The 26341-nt window shown below is 37.2% G+C and overlaps 1 protein-coding gene across 2 annotated transcripts; it reads right to left on the bottom strand.

Annotated features, from left to right (window-relative positions):
* Positions 1-330: 330 nt before the first annotated feature.
* rp1l1b (rp1 like 1b) lies at positions 331-26149 on the bottom strand. 2 transcript variants are annotated; one of them, XM_073855930.1, is made up of 4 exons: positions 26036-26149; positions 21967-22562; positions 13889-14066; positions 331-11566 (listed from the first exon to the last, which is right to left on the bottom strand). In XM_073855930.1, the coding sequence occupies exons 2-4, from the start codon at positions 22450-22452 to the stop codon at positions 924-926; spliced, it is 11307 nt and encodes a 3768-aa protein (XP_073712031.1). In that variant the 5' UTR covers positions 22453-22562; positions 26036-26149; the 3' UTR covers positions 331-923. The 2 variants fall into 2 exon arrangements, with proteins under 2 accessions (XP_073712031.1, XP_073712032.1); XM_073855931.1 differs by lacking the exon at positions 26036-26149 and having other exon boundaries at positions 21967-22607.
* Between the last annotated feature and the right edge of the window lie 192 nt (positions 26150-26341).

Genomic DNA, 26341 nt, shown 5'->3' with positions numbered 1-26341 from the left:
ACGCACACAGATGATAGAGGGATGTATTAACAATTCTTAGTTAAGGTAATAACATATTTTAATATTGAAAATGAGTAGACTATTCCTTTAAAGCCAAGTGTAAAGAGCCTCTAAGGCATGTCTCAATATGCGCACCTCATCTGCTTTGTACTTTCTTTATTAACTGTCATTACTGTACTGCATGTACAGGTATTCTAAGTCAGATTAGATTTGTGTTATGTTTTAGCGTGGAGTATTCTTTTTCAATACCTTTTGAAAAGGTATGATCTCTCACAAGTACCCACAAGTAAATTATATTATTAATAAATAAATTTAGCTGCAATCAAGTATTCAGTTCCTTTCAAAAGACAAATTCATTGTCATGCATGAACATTTGTGACATGTGAAATGTCAGTCCCCCTGTTGCCATATGTTGCTAAAATATGTGATTGCTTTTATAAAGGGAGAATTCAGTATATTTACTTTATTAATACACAATTTAATACACATACAGAATATTTAACTGTGATGTATTATGGGCAGTCCCTTGCATACCTGGCTGCTGACTGCACTATACATTTAAAACGTTTTAACATAAAACTTGCTAGAAGCTTGATTTTGCTTTAATACTAGAAAAAGTGTATAGTGTATTCAAGTTTCAAAAATTCCCTTTTACATTACCTGACTGTTAATACTGTGCATTTTACAGTAATGTACATATATTATCAGTAAAGTGCAAGTGCAAGTTGATTTTTGGTAAATAAAATATGTATGTGAATCTATAGGCTACATTTGAACAAATCTCTTTAATGAGCATCACCTTAGGTTTACTGGATTTGTAATGTACCATACCTGGTTATAGCATCCCTATATGGAACCTTGAACCATTATAAATGCTTATAGAGGAGTGTCTTTGTTTCTTTCCTCAAAAGATGTTGACGAATTCAGCTTTCACTTTTACAAGTTTTTAACCCTTCTGACTTTTTTAGCTGACCATCGAGAACTTCGTCGAAGGAACCTGGCTGCGATTCCATGGATGACTTTGTGAATTGTTTTTCCAAGGCATTTTCAGATGATTCCCATTCACTTTCCGCAGAACATTCACTTTCTTTGGCTGTGTCATCTGTGTCATACTGGTCCACTTCTTCTGCTGTGTCCTCTGTAATATCTGAGAGTTTTCCCTTCTCCTTTCCATCTTCACATTTTTCTTTCTCCATACATGGACTGTCTTCTGTGTTATCACTCGCCTCTGGAGTCTCTTCATCTTTATCATCTCCTTCATCCTCTTCTCTCACCTTTGGCCGTTCATTGGGTGTGCGTTTAAGGAAAGCCAGGGTGTGAATAAGGGTCTTAAAGGTTTTACGTGGAGTCGTCTTCTGTGGCTTGCTCTTAGACTCCAAACTTAAATCTTGGTTCTGGTTGTGTACCTCTGTTTCTGAGTCTTCTTCTACATCAGCATCATACATTGAGTTGTGATTTACCACAGCATCAAATGGAGTGACTGTTGCTTTATCTGGTTTGTCTTTGTTTTGCTTTGGCTGTAGCATGGACTGTATAGTCTGAATCTTACCGTCACATTCATCTGGCTCAGTATCATCTTCAGCCTCATCCCCCCCTTCAGCTGATTCACCAATGTCTGCGAAATGACAGCCATTGTCTCCAGCTACCTCTTCAACATCATCTTCTTTGTCACTTTCTTTACCTTTCTCATCAATGCTGTCTATGTCAACATCACCCTCGTTTTTAAATTTAGTTTCCTCATCAACCTCTTCCCTATTTGCTTTTAGTTCAATAACATCATCACAGTCCGTGTCCTCAGGATTGGAAACCTGCTCAAGACTCTCAGTCGTCTCTTCTCCATCTGTCCTACTGTCAGGAGTTTTCCTTTGATCTGTCAACTCTTTAGCATATCCTTCAAGGTCTTCCTTAATGGTGGCATCTTCAACAACAGCTTTTTCTTCTGAAACTTCTGCTTCAGTGCTCTCCTCAACTGCTGTTTCTGCTTCATCTGTAGCCATATCTTGATCGGTATCTTCATCTGTTCTTTGTTCATCAGCTGTATCTTCAACCAATTCATCTTTATTGTGAATGCTATTTGTGTGTTGATCTATAGTTTCACTCTCAGCATCTTTCTCTGCTGCTGTCTCCTCACTCTCTTCTGCTGTTTCAGCTTTAGTTTGTCCATCTTTAACAGCAGCGTCAACTTCATCTGTTGTTTCATTATCAGAAGTCTCATTCTCTTCTGTATCAGTTTCAACATTCTGCTCATTTTCTCCTGTTTCATCATCAGATCTATTACTTTGTTTGTCAGAGTCTGTCTCAGTAGGCTGCCCATCTGTTGCCTTTTCATCATCAGTTATCTCACTCTCTCTTACAGTTTCATCTTCAGCATTTGGTTCAGCTCCTGCTGTTTCATCATCAGCCGTATCACTCTCTCCTTCAGTATTTTCCTCCTTTGCAGATGCTTTTACAGATGTATCACAGTCTTCTTGAGTGTCATCATTAGCTGTCTCACTATCTTCTGCAGTTTCATCTTCAGAAGTTTGTCCCTCTTCTGCACTTTCATCTTCAGCAGTTTGTCTACTTTCTGCAGGTTCATCTTCAGTTACCTCATCCTCTCCAGCAGTTCCCACTTTAGCAATTTGTTCATCTTCTGAAGTTTCATTTTCAGCTATATCACACTTTTCCGTTCGTTTATTATTAGCCGTTTCATCATCCCCAACAATTTCAGCTTCAGCAGTCTGCTCTTCATCTGCTATTGCATTATCAGATGTCTCACTATCTTCTACAGTCTTATCTTCAGCTGTCTCATTCTCTCTTGCATTACCTTGAGGATTCTGCCCATCTTCTGATGTGTCTTCATCAACTGTCTCACCCTCTTCGATAGAGTCATCATCAGAAGTCTGCTCTTCACTTGTTTTAGCTGTCTCGCTGACCTCTGGAGTTTTGTCCTCAGCTGTCTTACCTTTATCTGCAGTTTCATCTTCCACTGTTTCATCTACAGTTTTATCTTCAGCTGTCTCACTCCCATCTGTAGTATTATCTTCAGTTCTCTCACCCTCATTTGCAATTTTACCTTCAGCTGTCTTGCCCTTATCTGCAGTTTCATCTTCAGCTGTCTCACCCCAATCCGAAGTTTCATTTTCAGCTGTCTCACCCTCATCTACAGTTTTATCTTCAGCTGTCTCACCCTCGTCTGCAGTTTCATCTTCAGCTGTCTCACCCTCATCCGAAGTTTCATTTTCAGCTGTCTCACCCTCGTCTGCAGTTTTATCTTCAGCTGTCTCACCCTCATCTGCAGTTTCATCTTCAGCTGTCTCATCCTCATCCGCAGTTTCACCATCAGTTGTCTCACCCTCATCCGAAGTTTTACTTTCAGCTGTCTCACTCTTTTTTGTGATCTCAGCTTCAGCAGTTTGCTCATCTTCAATTTCATTTTCACACTCTTCTGTGTCATTACTAGCCATCTTAGCATCTTCAGTTTCATCAGTTGTTTCACTCTCTTTTTTTGTTTCTTCTTCTGCAACATCTATTGATTTTTCACTTATTTTCTCATCATCTTCAACAGATTCTACTTTCGCTTTATGTCCTTTTTCAGAAATTTCATCATCAGATGTTTTACCCTCCTCTTCTGATTCATCAACAGTATGTCCATCTTCCTCAGTGTGCTCTTCACTTGCCTTCTTCTTAGCTTTCTTCTTCTTTTCATTTTCCATTCCTTTATCAGATTCATCATTCATCTTTGAACCAGGTAAACTATCATTGGCTGCTATTACATCAGAATCAGCCTCATCATCATCCTTTTCCTCTTTTTCAGCTTTATTATGATTTTCAGCCATCATGTTATCAGATATATTAGCAATTTCTTCAACCACTTCTGTGCAGGACATTACTTCAACTTCTTCATGCATATCTCTCTTTAAATGTTTAGATGTATTTGATTCTTTCTCTGAAGCATACTCTTCAGAAGTACTGGAGGCATCCTCTTCCTTCTCACCATCACTAATTTCGCTTTCTCCCGTATCAACTTCTTTCTTAATTCCTCGGGCAGTGGAAGCATGTAAATAGTTTTGTTCTTTGTGTAAGATTTTAGTGTCAAGATTTTCCCTATCTGCTTCTCCTGTCTCATCCTCTTCCTTGACAACCTCAAGAGCAACATTTTCTTCTGGATACTCTATTTTACTGACATTGCATTCAATGGCAATCTTATCCGTCTTTTCATTATGTGGAGCAGATTTCTTACTCTGGAGAATTCTTCTTAAATCAAAGTCTATCATCACAGGTGCAGTATTCAACATTTCCTCTGGTAAAACAGGCTTTGATGCCATTTTTCTTTTTAAACATGTGTCACAGGGGCAATATTCATCATCACTGCGTTGATCACTAAAATCTGTTCCTGTCGCTCTGTAATCACCTTCACTATTTGCAGGTTGCGGATCAATTGATTGGTTGCGCATCACTTTCAGACGCCTCCGCCTTTGCTCCGTTTGAACGGTTGATTCACGTGACATCGCCTCTTTTGGTGGTCTTGGTCTTCCTGCTCTGCCTTGAATTTTTTTTATCTCCTTATCTATGCTGGATTGTATACGCCTGCGAACCTCATCTTGTAACTCACATATCATGATATCAAGCTGCTCACTGTCATCCAGATTCCAGCGGACTTTGAACTCATCCATTGCTTTGATATAATGTGTCATAAACTGCTTTTCTAATTTATTTAGCAAATGTAGCACCCAAATAGGATCAGGGTCTTGAGAAACCCTTTTTGATAATTGTGGTCTTTGTGGTGCTGGAGGGCTGCCTGAACTTGTATCCTCTTGATGATCAGTTTCAGTCTCTTTATTTTGGGGATTTTTTCCAGAGCTCTTGTTAGATGAGAGCGGTGTTTCCATGAGTTCCCTTGGACTATCATTATTCCTGATCGTCTCATCAGAGCCTGCAACATCCTCTTTTAGCTTCTCTTCAACTGTACCCATTGCCCCAATTTCAGGGGTCCATTGAACCCGACTTGCTATATCTGGAGTGGCTGAATCACATTTTGATTTTTGTCTTTCTGAAAGTTCTTCTTCTACCATTTCATCAACTTCCTGAACCCTTGTGAGCGTATCAAGGACTTCACATTCTGTGTTGGCATGCGCTTGGGCCCCATCCAAAACACAGCTTTTCCCAGAACTTGTTGAGCCACTGTTAACATCTACACCAGAAGATGACCTAGCTTTGAATTCCTCATCCAGAGGCTGGTGATTTACAGTTTTTCTTGTCCCAAAAATGATTTCACTCTCTTCTGGGTCACAAAGCCAAAGGGACTTGAGCATGCTCACAAGCTCTTGGTATTTTGCATTTTTACTATTTTCATCCCCAGGGCCAAAGTCTAACAATTGGAGTTTTGCCAGACAATCTAGAAGACCTTGTGCTGATGTGCTGAGTTTATGTCCGTATGCAGGAGACACTTCTGGTAAGCTGTTGCATCTGTCAATTTTGGGATTTAGCAAGACTTTCATCACCAGGACTGAGGAATCCAAAACTTTTGTTTCATTCCCTGCTTGAGGCTCAATACACTGGCACTCATCTTTATGAACTGAATTATTCTCTTGAGATTTTTTGTCAATAGCTTCTTTTTCACCTACCAAATAAGAACCCCCCACATCATTTTGTTTATCAAGCTTGGTCAAATCATATTTCTCCAAACTTTCATGATCATTTTCATCTCCTGAAGGCACATGTGATGTGCAAAGTGGCTCTACTGCATCAAAGTTTTCATGAAATTCATCCCCCAGATCACACAAGGCAGTGTCTGATGGAATTTTTCTTAGCCATTCATTCACCACTTCAGTTGGAGAGGCATTTGGCAAGCAAGAAGGACTCAAATCAGATATGTCATTATTTTTATGACATGAAGAACTGCTTCCTACCCGTTTTCTACATTTGCAACTTTTTTTATTCTTGTTGTCACTGACATTTGGAATGTTTCCTGTGTCAAGTAGGCCATCTACTGCTGTATTCAGATAGTCAGTACTTTCTTCTCTTTTGCCAGGAATGTCGTTTGAGCCTACAAGTAGCATAGCAGGTTTTTTGGATTTTTTGGGTGATTTTGGTGGGCTGGGACTAAGTCTGTACCCTGATGAAACTGACAAAGTTGCTGAACGACATCTAACCATATCCTCTTCATTTGTCTGTGTAGATTTGCATGATTTATTGCTTCTTCTGGAATGCCTATCCCCGATGCTTGCTGTGGATTCCACATTTGTCTTGTGATAATTTACTTGCAAATGAGAAGATTTACTCTTTGGTCTGTTAATAATATCTGCAGTATTTCTGTCATTTTTTCTAGACTTTTTAGAGTTTGAGACAGCTAAGGCACTTGAAACAGGTGAAATATGTGCTTCTTGTCCTGTTGACTTTTTTCCAAAATTTTGCGTAGAGCTGCGTTTTGAACAGGTACTCTGAGATGTATGGCTAACATCTGTACTTTCTGCTGCTCCTTGACCTGTTATTGCAGGGCTTTCAGCTGACATTGCTCTATATGATTGTATAGACACATTTGATGCTTTACTAGATGACAGAATTTCTTGCGTTGGAGAGCTTTGCCTCACAGAATGTTTGGCTGATAGGTAACTACCGGATGAGGTCTTCAGATTCTTTGTTGTGGAAGATACATTGCTTGTTACTTCGGATTTATCAGAGATATTTGATTTCACCAATGTGAATTTTTCAAGTCTTTCCTCCTGTGTTTGTGTTGCTCTGTCATTTTTCATTTGTACTGGATATTCTTTGTCTGATGTAGAACATATTTCTGTCTTTGATGAAGAAGATGTTCTAGAGTTTGCTGCAACAACACCTTCATCCATTTTCTCGACATCATCAGCCTCACATTCATCTACAATCCCAATAGATACTGAGGTGCTTGTTGGTGTTAAAACTCTCTTAAAACTGTTACAACCTGAACTTCTTTTAGACTTTGCTGACTTTGTAGATCGAGGACTCACAGGTAGCTCTTCAGGGTCAAAGCCTCTTTCAGATGACACCATTGAACTTGACCTGTCTGTTGCTACAGGTTTATTTGAGTTTGCTGATTGAGATACTTTTGAGTTACCTGACACTGGACTTTTTTCTCTGTTAAGTTCCTTATACAGGTTATTTGTAGGTGTTTTTCTATGGTCGTCACTCTCAGAAACTTTTGACTTCTTGGACCTTGCAGATATGTTTGACCTAACTGACAACTGGCTCTGTGATCTATTAGATTTTTTTTCCACATCTGCTTTAGACAATTTAGATGCACTTGATAAAGCACTTGTTGATCGATCATCACCCTCTTCTGCTTCTGAGAAAAGAGAGTTTTTTGACTTTGTGGAAGGATTTGATGTGATGCGCACATTGCTTGACTTAACAGGGCAAACATCTTCATTACCTGTAAAGATGTCAGTTTCATCAGGAGTGATACCTGAAATGCTTGACCACTTTGATTTTGCAGATGTAACTGATTCTATACTTTGTACTTGTTCCTCTACATTACACCCTGTGACATCAGGTACACCAGTGATTATGCCTGAATCTTTTGACTTAAATGATCTCCCAGAGACATTAGATCTAGAGGACAAAACACTTACTGCTCTTTCCTCCTTGTCTTCATTTTTATTGACAGCATCCCCTAGACTAGCTTCAGGAACATTCGATTTTTTAGATCTTCCAGAGACATTAGATCTTAATGATCTAGAACTTGATGCCCTCTCCACATTTTGTTCATTTGGTTCATCTATCATCTTTTCAGAAACTTTTGATGTACTGGTTCTCACAGAGAAACTCGATTTTGCAGACATTGCACTTAGAGCTCTTTCTTTAATCTCTCCATCAACTGTGGTTTCAGATATTACTGATATTGATTTTGTAGAAATATTAGAGATAGATGAAATTGCACTTGATGGTCTATCTTTATGTAACTCATCTTCATCAGGGTCATCATGCACAAGTTCTGAATGCCCTGACTTATTTGATCTCGATGAAACACTGGATTTAATGGAAATGACACTTGGTGCTTTTTCTTCACATTTTGTATCATCAGGCTCTCGTTGAGACACTTCTGAAATTTTTGATGCTTTGGACTTTGCAGAGACACTGGATTTTATAGAAATGTGAGATGTTCCTGACATAGGACTTAGTGCTCTGTTCCCTTTCTCCTTGTCATCAGCTTCAACATCTGTTGCAGAAGCGTTTGACTTTTTTGACTTTGCAGAAACACTGGATTTTGCAGAGAGTGCACTCTGAGCTCGTTTCTCTGTTTCTAATTTTGTATTGTTCGATTTTTTTCTTCTTTTAGATGCATTGGATTTGCATGACGTGGCACTAAGAGCTCCATCTTCTGCATCATCATCTTCATTAGTTACTACAAATGAGATTCCAGACTGATTAGATATTGCTGACAATGCACTTTGAGCTCGAATTTCTTTTTGGTCCTCTTTTTCTGGTTCTTCTACAACCATTTCTGAGACCACTGATTTAACTGATTTTGCAGATACGTTAGATTTAGAGGACATTGCACTTGAAGGTCTTAAATCAGCTCTGTGTTCTTCAGCCACAATATTAACAGCATTGGGAGCTGATGCTTTGGATTTCTCAGATTTTACAGAGGTTTTTGATTTTGTTGATAGTGCACTTGGTGTTCTATCCTCTATCTCTACCGTGTCACATTCATTTGATGTATCTAATGTTTCAGAGCTGTGTGATGCTACAGACAATTTGTCATCATCTTGGTTTTGTAATTTAGTATGCTCATGTTCGGCAACCTCTGACATTTTGGATCCATCAGATGTTGCATAAACATTTGACTTAGCTGAAATTGCACTTGATGCTCTTTGTTCTTGTTCCTCTACATCTGTGGAAACTTCAGATTTAGTAGACATAGCACTGGAGGCTCTTTTGCATGTTTCTTCCCTGCCAGCGTGTTCCTCAGGGGCTGCAGATGATTCTTTGGACTTATTTGACTTTAAAGAAGCGTTTGATTTGCTTGACATAGCACTAGGAGATTGTGGCATAATTCCTTCTCCCAATCTTTCAATGGCTATTGGTGTAGTCTCAGATTTTCTTGATATTGAAGATGTAGTAGACTTTGCTGATAAAGCACTTAATGCCCTTTCCTGAATTAACCCTTTATCCTTTGCTTTGATCTGTTCTTGGTCTCCCTCCGAAACTTTGGATGTTACAGAAATATTTGATTTTGATGACAAGGAGCTTGGGGATCTCTCCCCTGGCAATATATTATCAACCTCGGAAGCTGCTTTAGCTTCAGGTGCATCTACTTTCACAGAAGCATTAGATTTAGTAGACATGACAGTCTGTGCTCTTTCTTTTGCCTCTCCATCATGTGGTTGCACAGTCATTGCTGATTGATCATCTGAAAGTGTTGATTTGAATGACTGCACCGATGTGGCTGACTTTGGACTTGCAGTTCGCTCTTGCAACTCTCCTTCTTGTTCCCATACTAAGTCTGAAATATCAGACTTAGATTTTTCTGACATATAAGAAACTCTGCTAGAGGCTCTGTCTTGATCATTGTTTTCAAGCTCACTTAGCTCAATGGATCTATCAGAAGTATTTGATTTGAATGAAATGGCACTGGAAGCCCTCTCCTTGATTTGATCTTTGAACTCAGAATTAATCAGTTCTTCGATTTCAGACATTGCAGATTTAACATTTAAAGCTCTCTCTTGTATTTGCTCCTCTTCAGTTTCTTCAAACTGTGGTTCTTTAGATTGACTAGATTTTGCAGAAATGTTCGATTTACTTGACTTAGCACTCACTGTCCTATCCTCAACATCGTTCTGTAATTTGGCAAGCTCGTCACACTCATTTTCCAATATTTTGGATCTTTTAGATTTTACAGATGTATTTGATTTAACAGACATGGCACTTAATGTTCTAACTTCAGTCTCCTGGTTATCTGGTACATTTTCAGATTTTGAGTTCTCAGATTTCTGAGACTTTATTGACGTGGCACTAGGTGCCCTCGCATCATGTACAGCTGTACATTCCTGTTCAAGTGCTGCTGCAACATTGGATTTGCTTGATTTTCCGGATGTACTTGATTTAATGGATATAGCACTTGATGATCGCTCCTCTATTATGTCCTTCTGTTCATCATTCAAAGTCTCAGTAGCAGTATCATTTTGAGAGCAGGTTGATGACTTGGATGGGGATTGTGTAGAAGTTTTATATTTGGCTGATATCGTGCTGTCTTCTATTTCTGCATTATGCACATCAGTTTTGGGTTCACTGCTTTCTTCTGGTTGATCATTTGCCATAAATGTGCTATTTTCTGCATATTTTGAATCTGAACATTTACACTTTTTTGGTCCAGATAGAGTTTTGGACAGAAAAGAATTTTCACTTGCAGTCCTGACATTTTGATCATTTTCATCCACATCTATTTTAGTAGGGGTAAACTTTCTGCACGTTTTGGACAGTCCCAATGATGAATCTTTGCTTGGTGGTCTTGGTGACAAATTTGTCATAGATACAGAAGATCTACAGCATGAGTTTGATTCAGGATCTTTGCTGTCCTCATCCTCTTTTTGGCCACCATCATGGGATGCCCTTGAGATGCTTGGAAGGAGGTCTAAATCTTCTTCATCTTGATCTTCCTTTAATGATGCTAAAATCTGTGAGGAAGAGCTCACAGCGGACAAAGGCCTTTCATCTTCTGCTATGGGTTGAGTAATCTGTACACTTAATTGCTCTTTTTGTGAGTCTTGAGAGTTATCAGGTTTATTCTTTTTATTTTCAGATGCCTGATTCTTCTCAGACAATTCAATCTTTTCTTCTGTGGAACCTGTGCTCTTTGTTTTGGTGGATGTTGAGCATACTTGACTTTGTCTGCAGCAACAGTTGATGGTACAGTGTTTAACTGTGGTGTCACCTTGCTGCTCAAACGTCTGTTCAATGCAGGTTGCCTTTTCAACTACGTGCTCTGTGTATTCCTCACTGGACATTGTGTGCAAGCTGTCGGTCGATGCCTTTTTGCGTACTATCCTGCGTGAAGATGCACTTGAGCTTGAGGATCTGATGTGTCTTACGGCTGTTTGATCAGGAACGATCGGATTTTTCCAAATGTCATACTCTTGGCATTGAGCACAGCAGTGCTGGCAATGAGGCTCTTCATAATGTCGTCGGTCATGTTTTGTATTGTATGTTTCTTCTACCTCACCAGCAGAGAGAGAGTCTACTTCTGAGCAGCTTTCTCCACTACAGTGAGATAGGCAACATGCATCGTCATGCAATATATGAGACTCATTCAAAGTGTTTGTTGACTTCTTGATCTCTGTTGACCATTGCAATGTCTCGTCGTGTAACAGTCGGAAACGCACTTTCATCTCCATCGACAGGCTTCCATCTTTGTTAACTAAAACTCGCTTTTCAATGTCATCATCCATCATAGTTTCTCTTACACGAGGACAAGAGCCTGTGTGCCCTGGTGGCAATGAGTTGAGTCCATTTGGAAATAACTTTTCAGATGACATCACCAGCCTTGCCGTTCTGTTGCTTGAATCACATCTCGGATGAATGACGCTTCGCTTTGTTTCAAGTCCAAAGTTGACTAGAATTAATAAAATATAACGTAAATTAGTAAAAGTCAAATACATTTACAACAATAATACAACTAATTGTAATATAAATGACACCTTGAACAAATATGACTTTGAGGAACAAATTTTCACCAAAAATATTGTTATAAGAACTATTAGTAAGAAATATAGAAATATAGTCATTTTGGCCCATTCCACCTTTGACATGTTGATCTAGTTTGTATTCAACTAAAATCATCATTAATTATTTCTTAAAGTAATATTCAGTTTATTGTTGCAAATCAATATTTTATTTTAATCAAAATATCTATTAAATACTTTTGAAAAATTATTTTACCAAGTCAGTCAAAATGTAGTTTCAATTTGCATTCACACCAGCGCGGTAGGTAGAGGCGGCAAAAACGTGCTATTTGCGCGTAGTTGGATGCTTGAACATTTGGGTTTACTCGCTTCATTTGCGCGTGAAATTCTAGTCATTCGAGACATTCACACGGAAATTTGCGTTATGGGAGGGGCATCTGCGACTCCGCTGAGACTTCACCCACTTCCTGTAATCACGTCACTACTTCAGCAAGGTACTTCTTGCGCCGCGGAAATGCGCCGAAGTTCAGATTTTTCAACTCGCGTGTTTCCAGCTGCAAAGCTCAATTCGCGCGGAATGGCCATCTGTGCCTCGCGTTCCGCGCTATTCACGCCGCGCCTACCTTGCCGCGCCTACCACGCCGCATGATGCCTAATCATGTCTTTGCATTGACTTCACATTTAAATCAGTCACGCTTGTCACCTCTACCGCGTCTGGTGTGAACCCTGCATAACAGTTTTTAGACAAAATTAAACTTAAGTGGGAGGGGGGTAAAAAGTGATGTTATCTTCAAATCAGTATAACTCTTGGCAAATCTTGGTCTCTATTTAAAGTAGACACTTTAAAGTTGTTTATATTATTAAAGTAGTTGTTATTAATCAAACAAAAATAATGCTATAAAGTTTTTTAGTGATTGGTGCGGGCAAAATCTATGATCTTGCGACACGTTTTCTTAAAAATGCAATGGAATATGCAGGATATTTATGCAATTTTATGCGATGAAATTGTGGGAACTTGCAAAAATTGTGTGAACTTGCAAAAACTGTGGGAACTTGCAAAAACAGTTTGCAGCTTTTGCAGCTTTTCAACGAAGTTCACGTCACATAATCACATCACTTCATAACGTTCCCATGGCAACAGGGGACATGGCTGCGCTTGTGTGAAGTAAATGCAACATTTTTCAACTTTCTGCTAAGATATATTGATTTTTGCTGCGAAAATGCAGGGATTATAAAATCATGCAAGCCCTGCATATTTTGCACACGGAAATCTGCAATTTATGCTGCAAAAGTGCGGCATATTTAAAAAATGCGGCCCCCACATAAATATGCAGACTTTGGCTGATTATCGGTTAAATAATGCGATCACATAATCGCGTTTTTTTTCTGGAGGGACTGTTTTATATACGAAATTGATGCAAATGAAAATGTTTCACACCAAAAAAGATAAAATAATGAAGCCACAAGTCTCAACTAGTTTTGATACAAATTTCAAAAAAAAAATTGTGACAGTAAATTTACCAACAACGTCAACTAGGTGTCATTGGTTTGTTGCGTACTATTGTCACAAACTTATACATTACTGTCACTGCATCATTATAAATGCAAAAAGTTTTGAAATTACATTCTTTTCAATGATATATTGTCAAGATTTTTCATGTTAAGAATAGGACATTAATGTTATGAATATATAAAATTAACATGCATTTCTATGGGGTCAGTGACATTTAAAATCACAGTGACATTAACACTTAAAATAACTGTTACTTTTAACAAATAACTTTGAAATATAAAACCACATTCATGGAGCTATCCAATGATATATAGTTATATATATACTTTTTTTAGGTTTAGAGTAGGATATTAGTGTTATAAATATGTAATAACAACCAGTGACATTTGACAATTCTCACTACATCATTCTTTTTTTGGAAAAAAATTGATAAAATATGAAGACTACAAATCTGTATCACATTTTGACGTATGTGAAAAGATCAAAAGCACAGACTGCTCAGCTATGTGTTACTATGTAAAATACTGTAGCTTACAATTGACCCTGCATTAGTTTGTGCCCATGAAAATGCCAATAAATATAAAACTGAAGAAATGTATTGTTAAATTTAATGAATTAAAAAAAGTTACATGAATAACACATTTTCATACCACTAAATATGTGGAAATGCCTGTAATTATCTGTAAAAATGTGAAATGGATACAGTTCTACAGTGTGTTTCCAGATACTCATGACCTACCATTTTTCTTGGCTCCCTTTTCATCACTGCAGACACTAGAGCGTGACTTAAGGTTCAACTTTGGAAGTTTGTCATTTGAGTTTTTTCTGAAGCTGTCCAACAGAAGTGGGTGGAAAGGCTCACGTCCAACACAGACCAAAATACCAGCACACTGCAGCAGACTTTGCACGCAGTCAACCTAAAAAAAGGGCAAACTCTGACTTAGACTTTAGTACTGATAGATTACAATATGTCAAAGTCAAATCGATCAAGATCAGCAATATCTGGCTGGAAAGAGATCAGCAGGGATTTTATTACAATTGCCAAGTTCTGATGAGGAAATGTGCTATGATGGATTAAAGCCATACCAATTAAAGGTTAATGACTATGGGAAGTGTAACCATCTGGTATATACATTTTCCCACACTACTCTTTTATCATTAAACCAGTCAACTGAAAATGTGTGTGATCCATTATGGATGGTGTTGTGAGCTCATGGGTCAGCACAAAACAAAAATACAAACAAATAGGTCATAGGTCAACACAAAAGACTTTGTTTCTAAATATGGTGAATTCTGGTGATTATTTAACCATTAAATTAATTAAAAATGTAAAAAAGGTAATTATATTAAAATATGATTTCTATTAAGCATTTTAAAACAGCACAAATATGAATGTACAAGAATGTAGTATGTCAAAACTTCACTTTATACACTACATGTTAGAGATTCTGTATTGTGGGTATTACGAGTACTAAAGGATTAGATGATCCCTTAAGATGATCCCTGAGGTGACAAAGCATTTTGTATTTTCAAGCAAGACTTTGCTGACTTCAGTGAAAGACCACTAAAGGTAAGGGTTAAGGCCCTCCCTCTGTTTGAAAGAACAAAGGCCAGCTTTCCGATCTTTTTTTATCCAATCTCTATTTTCCTTTCGCAAACATGGCGTTGTCTCAAGAAATGTGTCCTTTGTGAACTATTTCTCACTATCCGTTCAGAAACTGAGATCATTTGCCAGAATAATATAACTGCTTGCGTCATGGGCAAGTTCATGATCAGATCAGAAAATAAATGCATGTGCATGGTTTCTCCAGAGAGATGTATGGATGATAAGCAAAAGTACACATTTTTTGTGTATTTTCTGTAATCAGTGTCAAAAAATAATGGTTTGAGGGTCCCAAAACCAGGCCGTGGCTAGAGACAATGCCTTTCTGCCTTCATCGGCTGAGGTGCCCTTCTCATCAACTGCCAACACGCCTTAGGGGGGCGCATGTTTTCAGTTGAATTCAATGGAAACTCTGCGTTTTTCAAATAAGCCAGCAGCAAGCGTTTTTTTCCGCGCTGAAAACCGGCGCTCGTCGTTTTTTCGTGCTCGGTGCTGAGCGTCGAGAGTTGAAAGAGATTCAAATTTGAGTGAAATGCTCCGCTTGTCAAAGTCAGTTCTCACACGGCCATCCAATCACAATAAAGGAGGGGCGGGACATAACAATATTCAGAATTCATATAATCCACTTCGTCTTTTCCCAGCCACTTTTCCAGTGCATCTCTCAAAATCTGTGTCCCGTCTTTGGAGAGTGGGGACGATAGTTTGTTCCCTATTCTTAATACACCTTGACATCTGCTCAAAATTGGGTATTGACTTCAAAATCCAACGTTGGCCTGATGTCAAAATCCAACATGTGCCTGACGTCAAAATCAGACATTGATCCAACGTCAGTATCCAACGTTGATCCGGCGTCAGGATCCAAAGTTGATCCGGCGTCAAAATAAAACTTTGATTGCTGTGAAGAAACCTTATAGCACCATTATTTTTAAGAATGTAGTGAGCAGTGGCGGCCTGTGACTGCTCTTCTGAGGGGCGCAAATTAAAAATGTGTGTTTGGGATGTCATGTGTGTAGCTTGTATTTTCAAAATATGTGTTTGTTGCGTCATGTCAATCATGTGCATCACGTGTTTTGTCAAAATAAGTGCCTGCTGCACATGCGTCAAAACCGTTTATAATAAAAGAGACACTCACTTTAAAAAATACACGCAAGACACTAACTTAACACTAAACTCTGATTACGCATGAGATTATGCAAGTATCTGGCAAACGCAAGCGTCTTTTTTTATCATAAACCCTGCAGCAGGCATTTATTTTGACAAAACACGTAATGCACATAGGTTCACTTGACGCGCCGAACACATATTCTGAAGTGACGAACCACACACATGACGACTACATACATGTCACCGGCTGCCACTGGTAGTGAGTGATTTTTGTAACTGTCCTTGACTAAGGCAAACACAAGCATCTATTAGACTTCACTATTGTTTGGACTACTAGAGTATAGCCACTTTGTCTTTCTTTTTGCATGTAAAGTTGGATTTTCTGAAAATTGGACACGAGTCAGAAAAATATAAGTATTGTGAAGTCGTCGTATAGCCATGCTAGTTAAATCATTTCAACGGTACAGTGACAAACACTGAATATACTATATAGCACACATTTCACTCTTTACCACAATATCTATTTAAATCTGCATGCTTTGCAGTTTTGTGTCTTCCAAACTTTTACATTTTTCCAGTGGGTTTGAAGATAATTAATTGGAACTGTAGGGGATGCGAGGATTTCAAAGTGTATGTTTTCATGGCATTGACCTGCTTCTGTTGGTTCAAAATAGCTCTGATTTGAGCAAGATGAATAGTTATTCTCTGGATGCTGGTGGATCACCGCTGTGCACAAAAACTGAGAAAGAATATCTCAACAAGAACAGCAGGAAACGATTACTCAAAGATTGAGAGGAGTTTATTTGAGCTGATATAAGAATAAAGATTTCAATTAAAAATTAAAAAGCTGTGATGGAAATTTCGGTAACACTGTACAATAAGGTTGTATTTGTTAACATTATGCATTAGCTAACATTTATTTTACCTTTGTTCATGTTAATTTTAGCATTTACTAATACATTTTTAAAATCAAAAGCTGTAACTGTTGAAATAAAGTTAATGCACAATAAACTAACATGTACTATTGTATTAAAGAGCACCAATGGTCTGATTCACAATTTTACATATTCTTTGGTGTGTGTGTATTAGTACATGTTAATGATATGCAAAAGGGAACAAACCCCAAAGTAAACGATGACGCAAGTTATCGTCTCCACCGTAAATCTCTTTTCTTGGACTACAACAAACACATGGTTGGCAACAGTCTACTTCCTGGAATTGGTGATGTAGACAAGACTGACATTATCATAATCCCTCCCGCTTGGACTCACAGCCTGTAAGTTAAAGAAACAGTATGTAGGATTGTGGCCAAAACTGGTATTGCAATCACAAAACTTGTGGCTAAAACTGGTACTGCAATCACACAACTAGTGGCCAATATACAACATGACAACATAAACATCAGTTGAGGGCTGCAACTCCACTTTTTAAATGACAATATCCTGGCTGGACCACTGTTGTGAGTGATATAAGTATTTGAAATGAAAATGATTTCTTAATGTCTAGTGACATATCAGGGCCATTTTATGATTAATTGGTATACATTTCTTACATACTGTTCCTTTAACTCGTGTTAGCATAGCATTGTGAACGAATCTTTCAAACATGGTAAGGAGCGTCACATTTCCGGCTGACATCAGATTTATTCAGGCCAATTACAACGTCGATTAGCTGGCCAATCAGGGACACAGAGCTTTTTAAATCGATAAGTTTTGTACAAAATCTGTGCTTTTTAGGAAGAAAGTGAAATCTAGACCTACAAAAATGTACTGTATGTGGAAAATGTGTTTTTTTTAACCATAAACCACGCAAAGACGTTGTATTATATAATACACAAAATGACATTGTTTTTAAGCAAATCATTTTGATAGAGTTTAATATCGCACAAAAATTCAATATAAAAATGTCTTTAAATAACATGAGATTATATTTACAAATGATTAAACCAAATAGTGTGTTTGTGACATTTGAACGTATTGTCTCATCTTAAAACCGCAAGTAAACTAATTTTTGTAAACAATACAAATATAATTTAAATAAAATAATATAAAAGCAAATAAAATATTTCAAATCAATATTTAATGTTCTTTACCTTACTTGTTAGGTAAATAGCCATGTAATAAGCGGGATAAATTTTCCTAACTCAACAAATGCTGTACAACCAATTGTAAAGTGTTAACAAAATTCTTTTTAAATTTTAAAGATTTGCATTCTTTATGAATCTTAATTCTGACACAATAAGTTAAATAAATGTCAAAAACACTATGCAATGTGCATGCAATATTAAAAATACTGAGCAATGCCTCATCCTGTTTAACACAAATGGAAAGTAAAGAAAAACATACACTGTGTCAAATAATGTAGTGGATTTACTTGAATTCATCCTGCTCAAACAGCTGCATTATTTTATAACTGAAGAGTCAAACTTGATATCTTCAGGGACACATGGGTTATGCTGTATTCTGCGAAGGTACTCTCACAGTACACGTTCAACTTTTAACCAATACACCTATATTCCAGCCCTTGTAAATCTATTTCTGGCATTGTCTCAGTGCCATTCGTAATGTTATCCATGTATCAGTCAGGCCCCTCTGGAGGGGTGTGTGCTGTTCCACGGCATGTTTTCTAAAGGAAAGTACATGCTTGTGGCTGTACTAATAGGATGTGTCTGCTGTAGACCCACAGAGGACCACGGAGCAACGCTAACCAGAGTCAGCAATGACTTGTGAGTCCAGCTCTGATGAGCAGGAAACGCCTGGATCAACTCCAGACATTCTGTGAATTTTTAGCCAAGCAACCTTCCCCTTTTAAAGGGACAGCACTTTATCCATCTACAGTGTGATTAGCACAGATCAGCACAATGAACGGCTCAGTTTGCGAGTTTGCACGTTGAGCCTTATCGTTGCGTGCGAACACACGAGACGTGAGTTGTGATTTCGTGGGACAGCCTCTGGTCGGCCTCAGGGCTGTATAAACTCCTAGCCTCTCACCTTTTATCAGGGTTGCCATATCTCAGGCCCAAAGAGGCTATTTCTTACACGGCCCTGGCCACCCTGTCCACCTCTTATCTGGCTGAACCACCTGCAGACTCTAATTCTTTATTTTTTCCTCTTCCGTGGTCTGTGGCATTTGCCCTTAACAGTAGTAAGGAGTGATAGTGTCTATAATGAACTTTATGCTTACTGACCTCCTCATGTATCTCGGTCTCAATGTGACTAATATACATATACAACTCAGCCTGTACTCTCAGTCTGTACTAACTTAAACTGTTATGATAATAATAATAATCTTGTGGGGCCTTCTATTGTAAATGTGGACTCTCCTGCACATAGTTTCATGTTAACATGTTTTAACTAAAGACAGAGCTACAACTGAAGAAACAAAAGATTTGAGGTATTTCCTGTGATATTTTTCAACTTCAGCCACTAGAGGTCCTTAGAAGATTTGTTCTTCATGCAAACCAGCAGCAGGACTTCTTCATGAAATATAAATAACGATGTAAATGAATGATTATACATGTTCAACAATTATAATTTAATGCTGGCATAATCCTAAAAAAAGTATCACAAACACAACATGACCAGACAAGAGACCAAACCTGAACTCTGGCTGAAAATACACAGGATGTAAACTCTGTATAATTCAGACTCAGCTACTCAAATAAATGGATCATTACAATAATTACATTAATGCATTTTTTTGAAATCTAATCTGATAATTGAAAAAATAATAATAATTTAAAGAAAAATTATACTGTGGTTGATAGGCTACTTACTTTGAAATCTGGTTAATGATTTATTAAAAAAATTCAACTTGTTAAAAACAAGCTTTAGTCATTATAAAATGCATTGCTTATGCTTCCCAGTAAGCAATTTTGCATTTAAATGACGCCCAAACCTAGCCCAGGCATCTCTGAAAAAGATATAATTTTTGGTAACACTTTACTTGAAGTTGTGTTCATAAGACTGGCATAACACATTCATAATGACACGTGCTATAAACATAAATGAGATTTTATGCACGTTTATGACAACTGTCATTAGGTGTCATTTGCTCAATTATGTCATTTTTAATGCAAAGATGACAGTTTGAGATGTCTTTATGACAACAACTTGAAATTAACCAATACATCGTCATGGCAACTTGACATTACCAAGACAACATAACTGACCATTTTTACTAGTGATACAAATATAATTTGTCATAGTTTTATAACAACATCATGAATATTCTTCAGTTCATAATGTTTTTTTAAGTTTGTAGCAATGCTGACATTGCGGGCACGCACGTCGAACTTCTGTTTCGAAAAATCTGTTTCCGCCTACGTTGGACTGTTACCATGTGTCATGCAATATCCACTCCTTGCCGCATGGTTGTAGTATGTTTTTACTAAATACGTCATGAAGACGCAATGGAAGCGTTTGATATTTTGAGCTTTTAGCCCTGAGGTGTTTTTAGTTTACAGCAACTGTTTGAAAATGTGTGCCACTTTCAACCGGTCAGTGTGCTTCCACTAAACTCTGGGGCTGGGCACTAATAAAAAGGTGTGATAAAATATATATATTTACTCTTGGTACTGACGAAAATGTAATCGAAATCTCTGGGGAAGGAATTTAAATAAATCGCGGAAATTGGGTAGTCACATTTGTGGTGGTAGATTAGCGAACGTCCTGTCAGAACATCAGAGCATCGTTCAAAAACCATGGGTCTGATGCCTATTCCAACTAAAACAGTAAATGTTCATGTTTTAATTTGAAAGAACAAAATTCTATCGTCTGTTAACATTTCATGCAAATATCTGATGAAATGAGAAAGTTACAAGCAAAAACATGTGAATAAGCAGCATTTTCGGTCACACACCTTGACATCAATATATAACTTTTTTCTCTGATTTCTAATATTAAAAATATCATAACTTTGTAAATCCTCAACAGATTTTTACAATCTATCTTTGTAAAGGGAAATGTCTGGTCTCTCTAGTCATGTGATGAATTTTGAGCTTTGGGGGTTTTGAAAAAATGTTGTCCTCATACCTACTCCATGTGTTTAACAAATAAAATCAATCATTCAATAATAATAATAATTAAAATTCATAAAATTGTGTCTAGTTTGGAACACATTTAGCGTGTTCTCCCTAAAATAAAACATATTGTGTTGTTTTAGCCGTCACTCTAAAAACAATTGCTTTAAAAACCAGGCAACATGGCCTGTCAGTGCAAATTTAATAGACGTCTAACCGTAGCTCAAAAATAAATGAAACCAAGCTTACATTATGAAATATCATAAATCTCACACAAGTTATTTCGGCAAAAACGACATGTAACCAAATTCAAGTTTATTCCGGCTGGAAGTGGGTTACTCATAGCCGAACTGTATTGGGTGAGTCTAACCTAGATGGTAAAATGACGGCCATTGCTTGTTGGGTTGGCATCTGCACAGATAAAACATAAATAAATGGCAAGATTGTTAAGATTTCCTTACTGGTGTACATAATGGTGCAATAAACGCCTGGCAGTTGTCTGTTTCTGTCTTTTATTATCTTTTTCAAACTAAACAAAAAAAAAATAATGGTAGATAAATGGATCTGAAACTTGCATTTCTATTTTGTAAGCATTATAATAAAGTTTTAGTATCTGCCTAGTGTTTTTATTAGGTAAACTTAAATATTTAAATTGAAGAATATAAAAGATTAATTTTATACCTGATATCATTTGTACACATATATCATATCATTAGGCTCTTTGAGACTCAAACATAAAAACATTGTGAACCAGAACATGAAAACCAGTCAATAAGGGGTTAACCTTTCCATTCGATGTTTATTACTACACTGTAAAAATACTTTGCTGCCTTAAAATTTTTTGTTGAATTAACTCAGATTTACAAGTCATTTCAACTTACTATTATTTATCTTGACTAGAGATGAGTTGTTATAACTACAGGTAAGTTGTTATAACTAATAAAATTAAGTTGACTTTTCTCAACTATATTTTATAAGTTGTGACAACTCATCTCTGTTGACATGACTTGTAAATTTTAAGGCAGCAAAGTATTTTTTACAGTGTACTAAAAAGCATAAATGTCATGAGAATTTAGAGTAGTAGTCTCACCTTGCGGCCTTCCAGTGTGTAGAGCTTTCTGATATGACACTGCATGAGTTCAGAAACCTCGTCCATGAAGAGTCCCAAACTGCGCAAACTCCTGCGATGCAACACAATGGTCCTCCTGAATGTCGGGTCACTGTTCTTCACAAGTACAATTCTCCTGGAGTGTCTGTGATGGTGATAGTGATGATCATCAACCTGTCCAGAAGCTTCCTCTGGTCGAGTGGGTCTCCTGGTCACATACTGGTGAGCGTGTGGATGTGTCTGGACGTGATACCTTGGGGTCATGTAAGCTCCTGAGGTCATCGATGTGGCGTGCTGTTGATCGCCACACAGATAGCATCTGCGGTCCTCTAGCAGTACCGTTCTATTCGAATCAGGAGAGCCCAAGTGTGCAGCTTCAGGACGGTGTCCATAGGACAAAGAAGGCTTGTGGGATGGATCATCCAGGATTGCATCAAAGCATTGAAAGCTTCGCTTGTGGGAGCCCATTTTAGCTTCATCCAATGATTGGTGACTGGTTTCACTCAGAAAATATGGTGACCATAGGAGAATACAGCAGTGCTCTGTTGCTCAGCAGTCCACACTCATTCATCCCCTATCTGTTAGGAAGACAGAAAACACATGCCCAATAAGACCAATGCATTTGCCCTAGGGAACAACAGTGATGAAAATGTAATTGTGTTATTATATTTTTTAAAAATGTACATTTTATATGCAGTATAATAATACATATATTAGGAGAATATATGTGTCTTTTCTCAATCCGGCACCTGTGCTTGCATAATCAAACACTCTTTACATAACAGACCATGCATGACTGACTGAATGAAATTGTACACGGAGCCCAAGTGCTGTTTGACCACTGCAATTGTCCAAAGGAAAGTTAATATCGTTTACATATTTGATGTATTATCCGAAACAGGCACATCTGCAGGTATCCCACTGGAAAACCATGACAGCACATCCGTGTCTGGCAGACTGTATGGGTGAAGGTGTATAGAGCCAGAGAAAATGATGGACATATATCAGAGACTAAGCCAGGATAAAAAGAGCAGACATGGAAGACAAGGTTTGCCTAAATTAGACTAAAGAGCTTATCTACAAGTGCAGGGAGAAAGTGAAGCAACATGTGACAGGATAAGACTGAAGTAGAAGCCTATGGTTATTTTTGATTCAAGTACAATTCATGTGAATTAAGAAAGCAGAAGGATCGGATGAGAAATAGAGTTCTGAGAGTTTGTTAAAGCAAAGTAAAACTAAACACAAAACAACATTTCTGATTTGACTTTGAGTCAATGTGCTGCCCTGATATTCTGATCCAGATATAAAAAATTGACTCTTATCAAAACAATAACAGGGAAATTACAGTCTGAGAAGTTTATTGCATAATTGGACCTAATCAGAATCTCTGCAAATAAGCTAAAGTTTAATTGTTTTAATATGAGTCAACACAAGTTTTCATCTGTTTATCAAATTACACTAAATGTGTTGTCCCAATAATAACACAAAATTTTTTGTCTGTTTTGGTGCATTATAAAATTGTGTTGTCCCAAAACTAACATATATATATTATAAACACTTCTCAAAATAGTTGTCTTAGTAAGTGTTGCAGTAAACAATTGGTTATGATGACTTAACGAATATAAACACTTTATTGCATTCGGTCTTATGGTAAATGGTAAATGGACTGCATTTACACTGTAAAAAAATTTGCTGTAATTATGCAGCTGGTTGCCAGTAACTTACTGTAGAAGATAACGATTAAAAATGTTTCATGTTTATTTAACTTTGAACAAACTGTTGCTAGTAAATAACATAAATGTAAAATCTACAGTAAATTACTGGCAGCTAGTTGCCAGTAATACCCAGTAACACTGTAATTTCTACAGAAATGTTTTACAGTGTACTATAGCGCTTTCATAGACCCACGGCCATCCAAAGCACTTTACAAGTTGCCTCACATTCACCCATTCACTCACAAATTCATACACCGACGGTGGTGTCAGGCATGCAAGGTGCCATCTTGCTCGTCGTCGCCTAATATACAGTAAAGTTTCTGTCAGTTAATTAAATAACAAAAGAAGAAGTGAAAATTACTCACTGCTCTTGACTGATTAACTTCTGCAACTTTGCAACAAAAATGTATCCATATTTACTTTTAAATTATTATTTTTTTGCAAAAATTTTTTACAGTTGAGCTGCTATTTGAAGTAAGTTTAAGGTTTATCATGGAGTTTAGATTTCCTGAACAACTTTACTGCGGTTAACATCTTTTGCTTTAATACCAGACAGTTCATTAGATGCTTAAAATTCAGCGTTACATTATGTTTACATCTGTGCTAGTAATGCACACAGTGTAGTATAGGAATAAATATCTTATGTGTGGTAATGTTAAGTAATCAGCAATCATGATGAGATTTATTTGATTTAGAGTTACACATTCTAGTTCCACCACTGAACTAGAGCAATACCCTTTCAAAAATACAGCTTTGGACTTTAAGAGCTCATATGTGACACAGGACAACAAAACCAGTCATAAGGGTATTTTTTATTGAGATTTATACAATCAATGAAAGCATTCCATTGATGTATGGCTTGTTATGATAGGACAATATTTGGTCGAAATAAAACTATTTGAAAATCTGGAATCTGAGTGTGCAAAACATCTAAATGCTGAAAAAAATTACTTTTAAAGTTGTCGAAATTAAAGGCGGAGTGCACAATGTTTGAAAAACGCTTTGGAAAAGGAGACGGGCCGACTACCGAAACACACTTATAGCCAATCAGCAGTAAGGAGCGAGTCTACTAACCGACATCGTTGCCGGTTGCGTATGTGTGTGGCGGGTCTTTTAAATGAAGGTCCAGATTCTATTGGGGTAGGGGCGTGTTTGTTTAGGTGATTTCAAATATCAACATTGGCTTTCAAACATTGTGCACTCCGCCTTTAAGTCCTTAGTAACACATATTATTAATGATAAATGCATTTTTTTAATTTTTACCGTATTCAGAAATTTACAAAATCCTAATGATTTTGGCATTAAAAAATTAAGTGTTTGACCAACACAATGTATTTGTGGCTATTGCTACAAATATACCCATGCTACTTATGACTGGTTTTGTGGTCCAGGGTCACATATTAGTACCTCAGATGTACATCAAATGTACAGACATCCGTACTGTAATGGTACATGTTTTGACCTTTTTTCTAACAGTGTAGGACAAGATGAAAAAATACACTTGCAAAACATTGTGTCATTACAGTACTGTTTGTGTAAACAAGAACTGATTGGCTCAGTCAACATACAAAAATTGTTTCCCTTGATCACAGAGTGTCTGATAACAGAAGTTTTTTTACATTTTCAATCAATTCAGTTTGTCCTTATATGCACCTCAAGGCCTAATGACTGCCAAAACCTTTTGTATGGCAAAATAAAATAAAAAAAATTCTGATTGATTCCAAACCCCAGAGGCATGTTTCAATGTCTGCTTTTGTTGTAAGCTTATGAAGAAATTAAATTATATTATTCATATGATATCAATTATGATTCCCAAAAAACAAGTAAATTGCTCTTGCTGGTGATCTGTAAAGGCAAAAAGGGAATATTGCAGAAATGTTGAACAATCCTACAGCTTATGGATGACATATGAATATACATCTTTGTTAAGTCATGCAGAAGTTTTGACTGGCAAATAATGCATTGCACAGAATTAAATGCACTTGTTTTGATATAGGCCTACTAATTAATGTATAAATTTTGATCTTTTGAATCCCAAGCCCATCTCAAACATCAACAATGTGAACAATGATTATGTGAATATGTTTAATTCTCCTCTTTGAGAAAAATCATAAAAGTCTTAATTACAGTTTCAATTAACTGCAGTCCTGTCAACCTCAAATTGTCCCTTGCAGTCTGATGTGTGGTGCAATGGAAAGCACACAACATTCATGGCTTATACAAATTTGAATCCATACTACCTTATTCCTCCTTTCTTTCTTCAAAACTTTTCTTACGGCTTCTTTTCTCTACATAAAAGCAAGAAATAATACAATCACAAAAAGCAAAAAACTCACCTTGAGAACCATTCTCCAAATGCTGTGAAAAACATCCTCAGAATTGTCATTTCTTAGGTTTTTCTACATAATTTGAGTTTTGGAGCAGGAGTTGCTATGAACTGTCAGCTGAGAAACTCTTCTCCCAATGGAGACCTGTCTGCTAATCGCTCCGTGTGATGCTAAGGATAGAACGAAAAGCTTTTCTAATCACCCTGAGACCTGCTGAGGCTTTGGACACATGACTAGAACTTGTCCACTGCATAAAATAGCACAGAGACTCTGTACATTTTTAGCAAAAACCCAAAAGACCACAAAAAAAATATT

This window comes from Misgurnus anguillicaudatus, chromosome 18 (assembly GCF_027580225.2).
Source record: "Misgurnus anguillicaudatus chromosome 18, ASM2758022v2, whole genome shotgun sequence".
In the NCBI taxonomy this organism is placed as follows: Eukaryota; Metazoa; Chordata; class Actinopteri; order Cypriniformes; family Cobitidae; genus Misgurnus; species Misgurnus anguillicaudatus.
Note: the sequence above shows the minus strand (reverse complement) of the source record. Positions and strands in the feature narration are given on the sequence as shown.

Excerpts from the sequence above, each read along its gene's own strand:
- rp1l1b (XM_073855930.1), bottom strand. The coding sequence starts at position 22,452 with ATGGGCTCCCACAAGCGAAGCTTTCAATGCTTTGATGCAATCCTGGAT. Across the intron at positions 14,067-21,966 it reads ACACACTGGAAGGCCGCAAG|GTTGACTGCGTGCAAAGTCT; the intron begins GTGAGACTACTA and ends CCCTTTTTTTAG. Across the intron at positions 11,567-13,888 it reads AAAGGGAGCCAAGAAAAATG|TCAACTTTGGACTTGAAACA; the intron begins GTAGGTCATGAG and ends TATTAATTCTAG.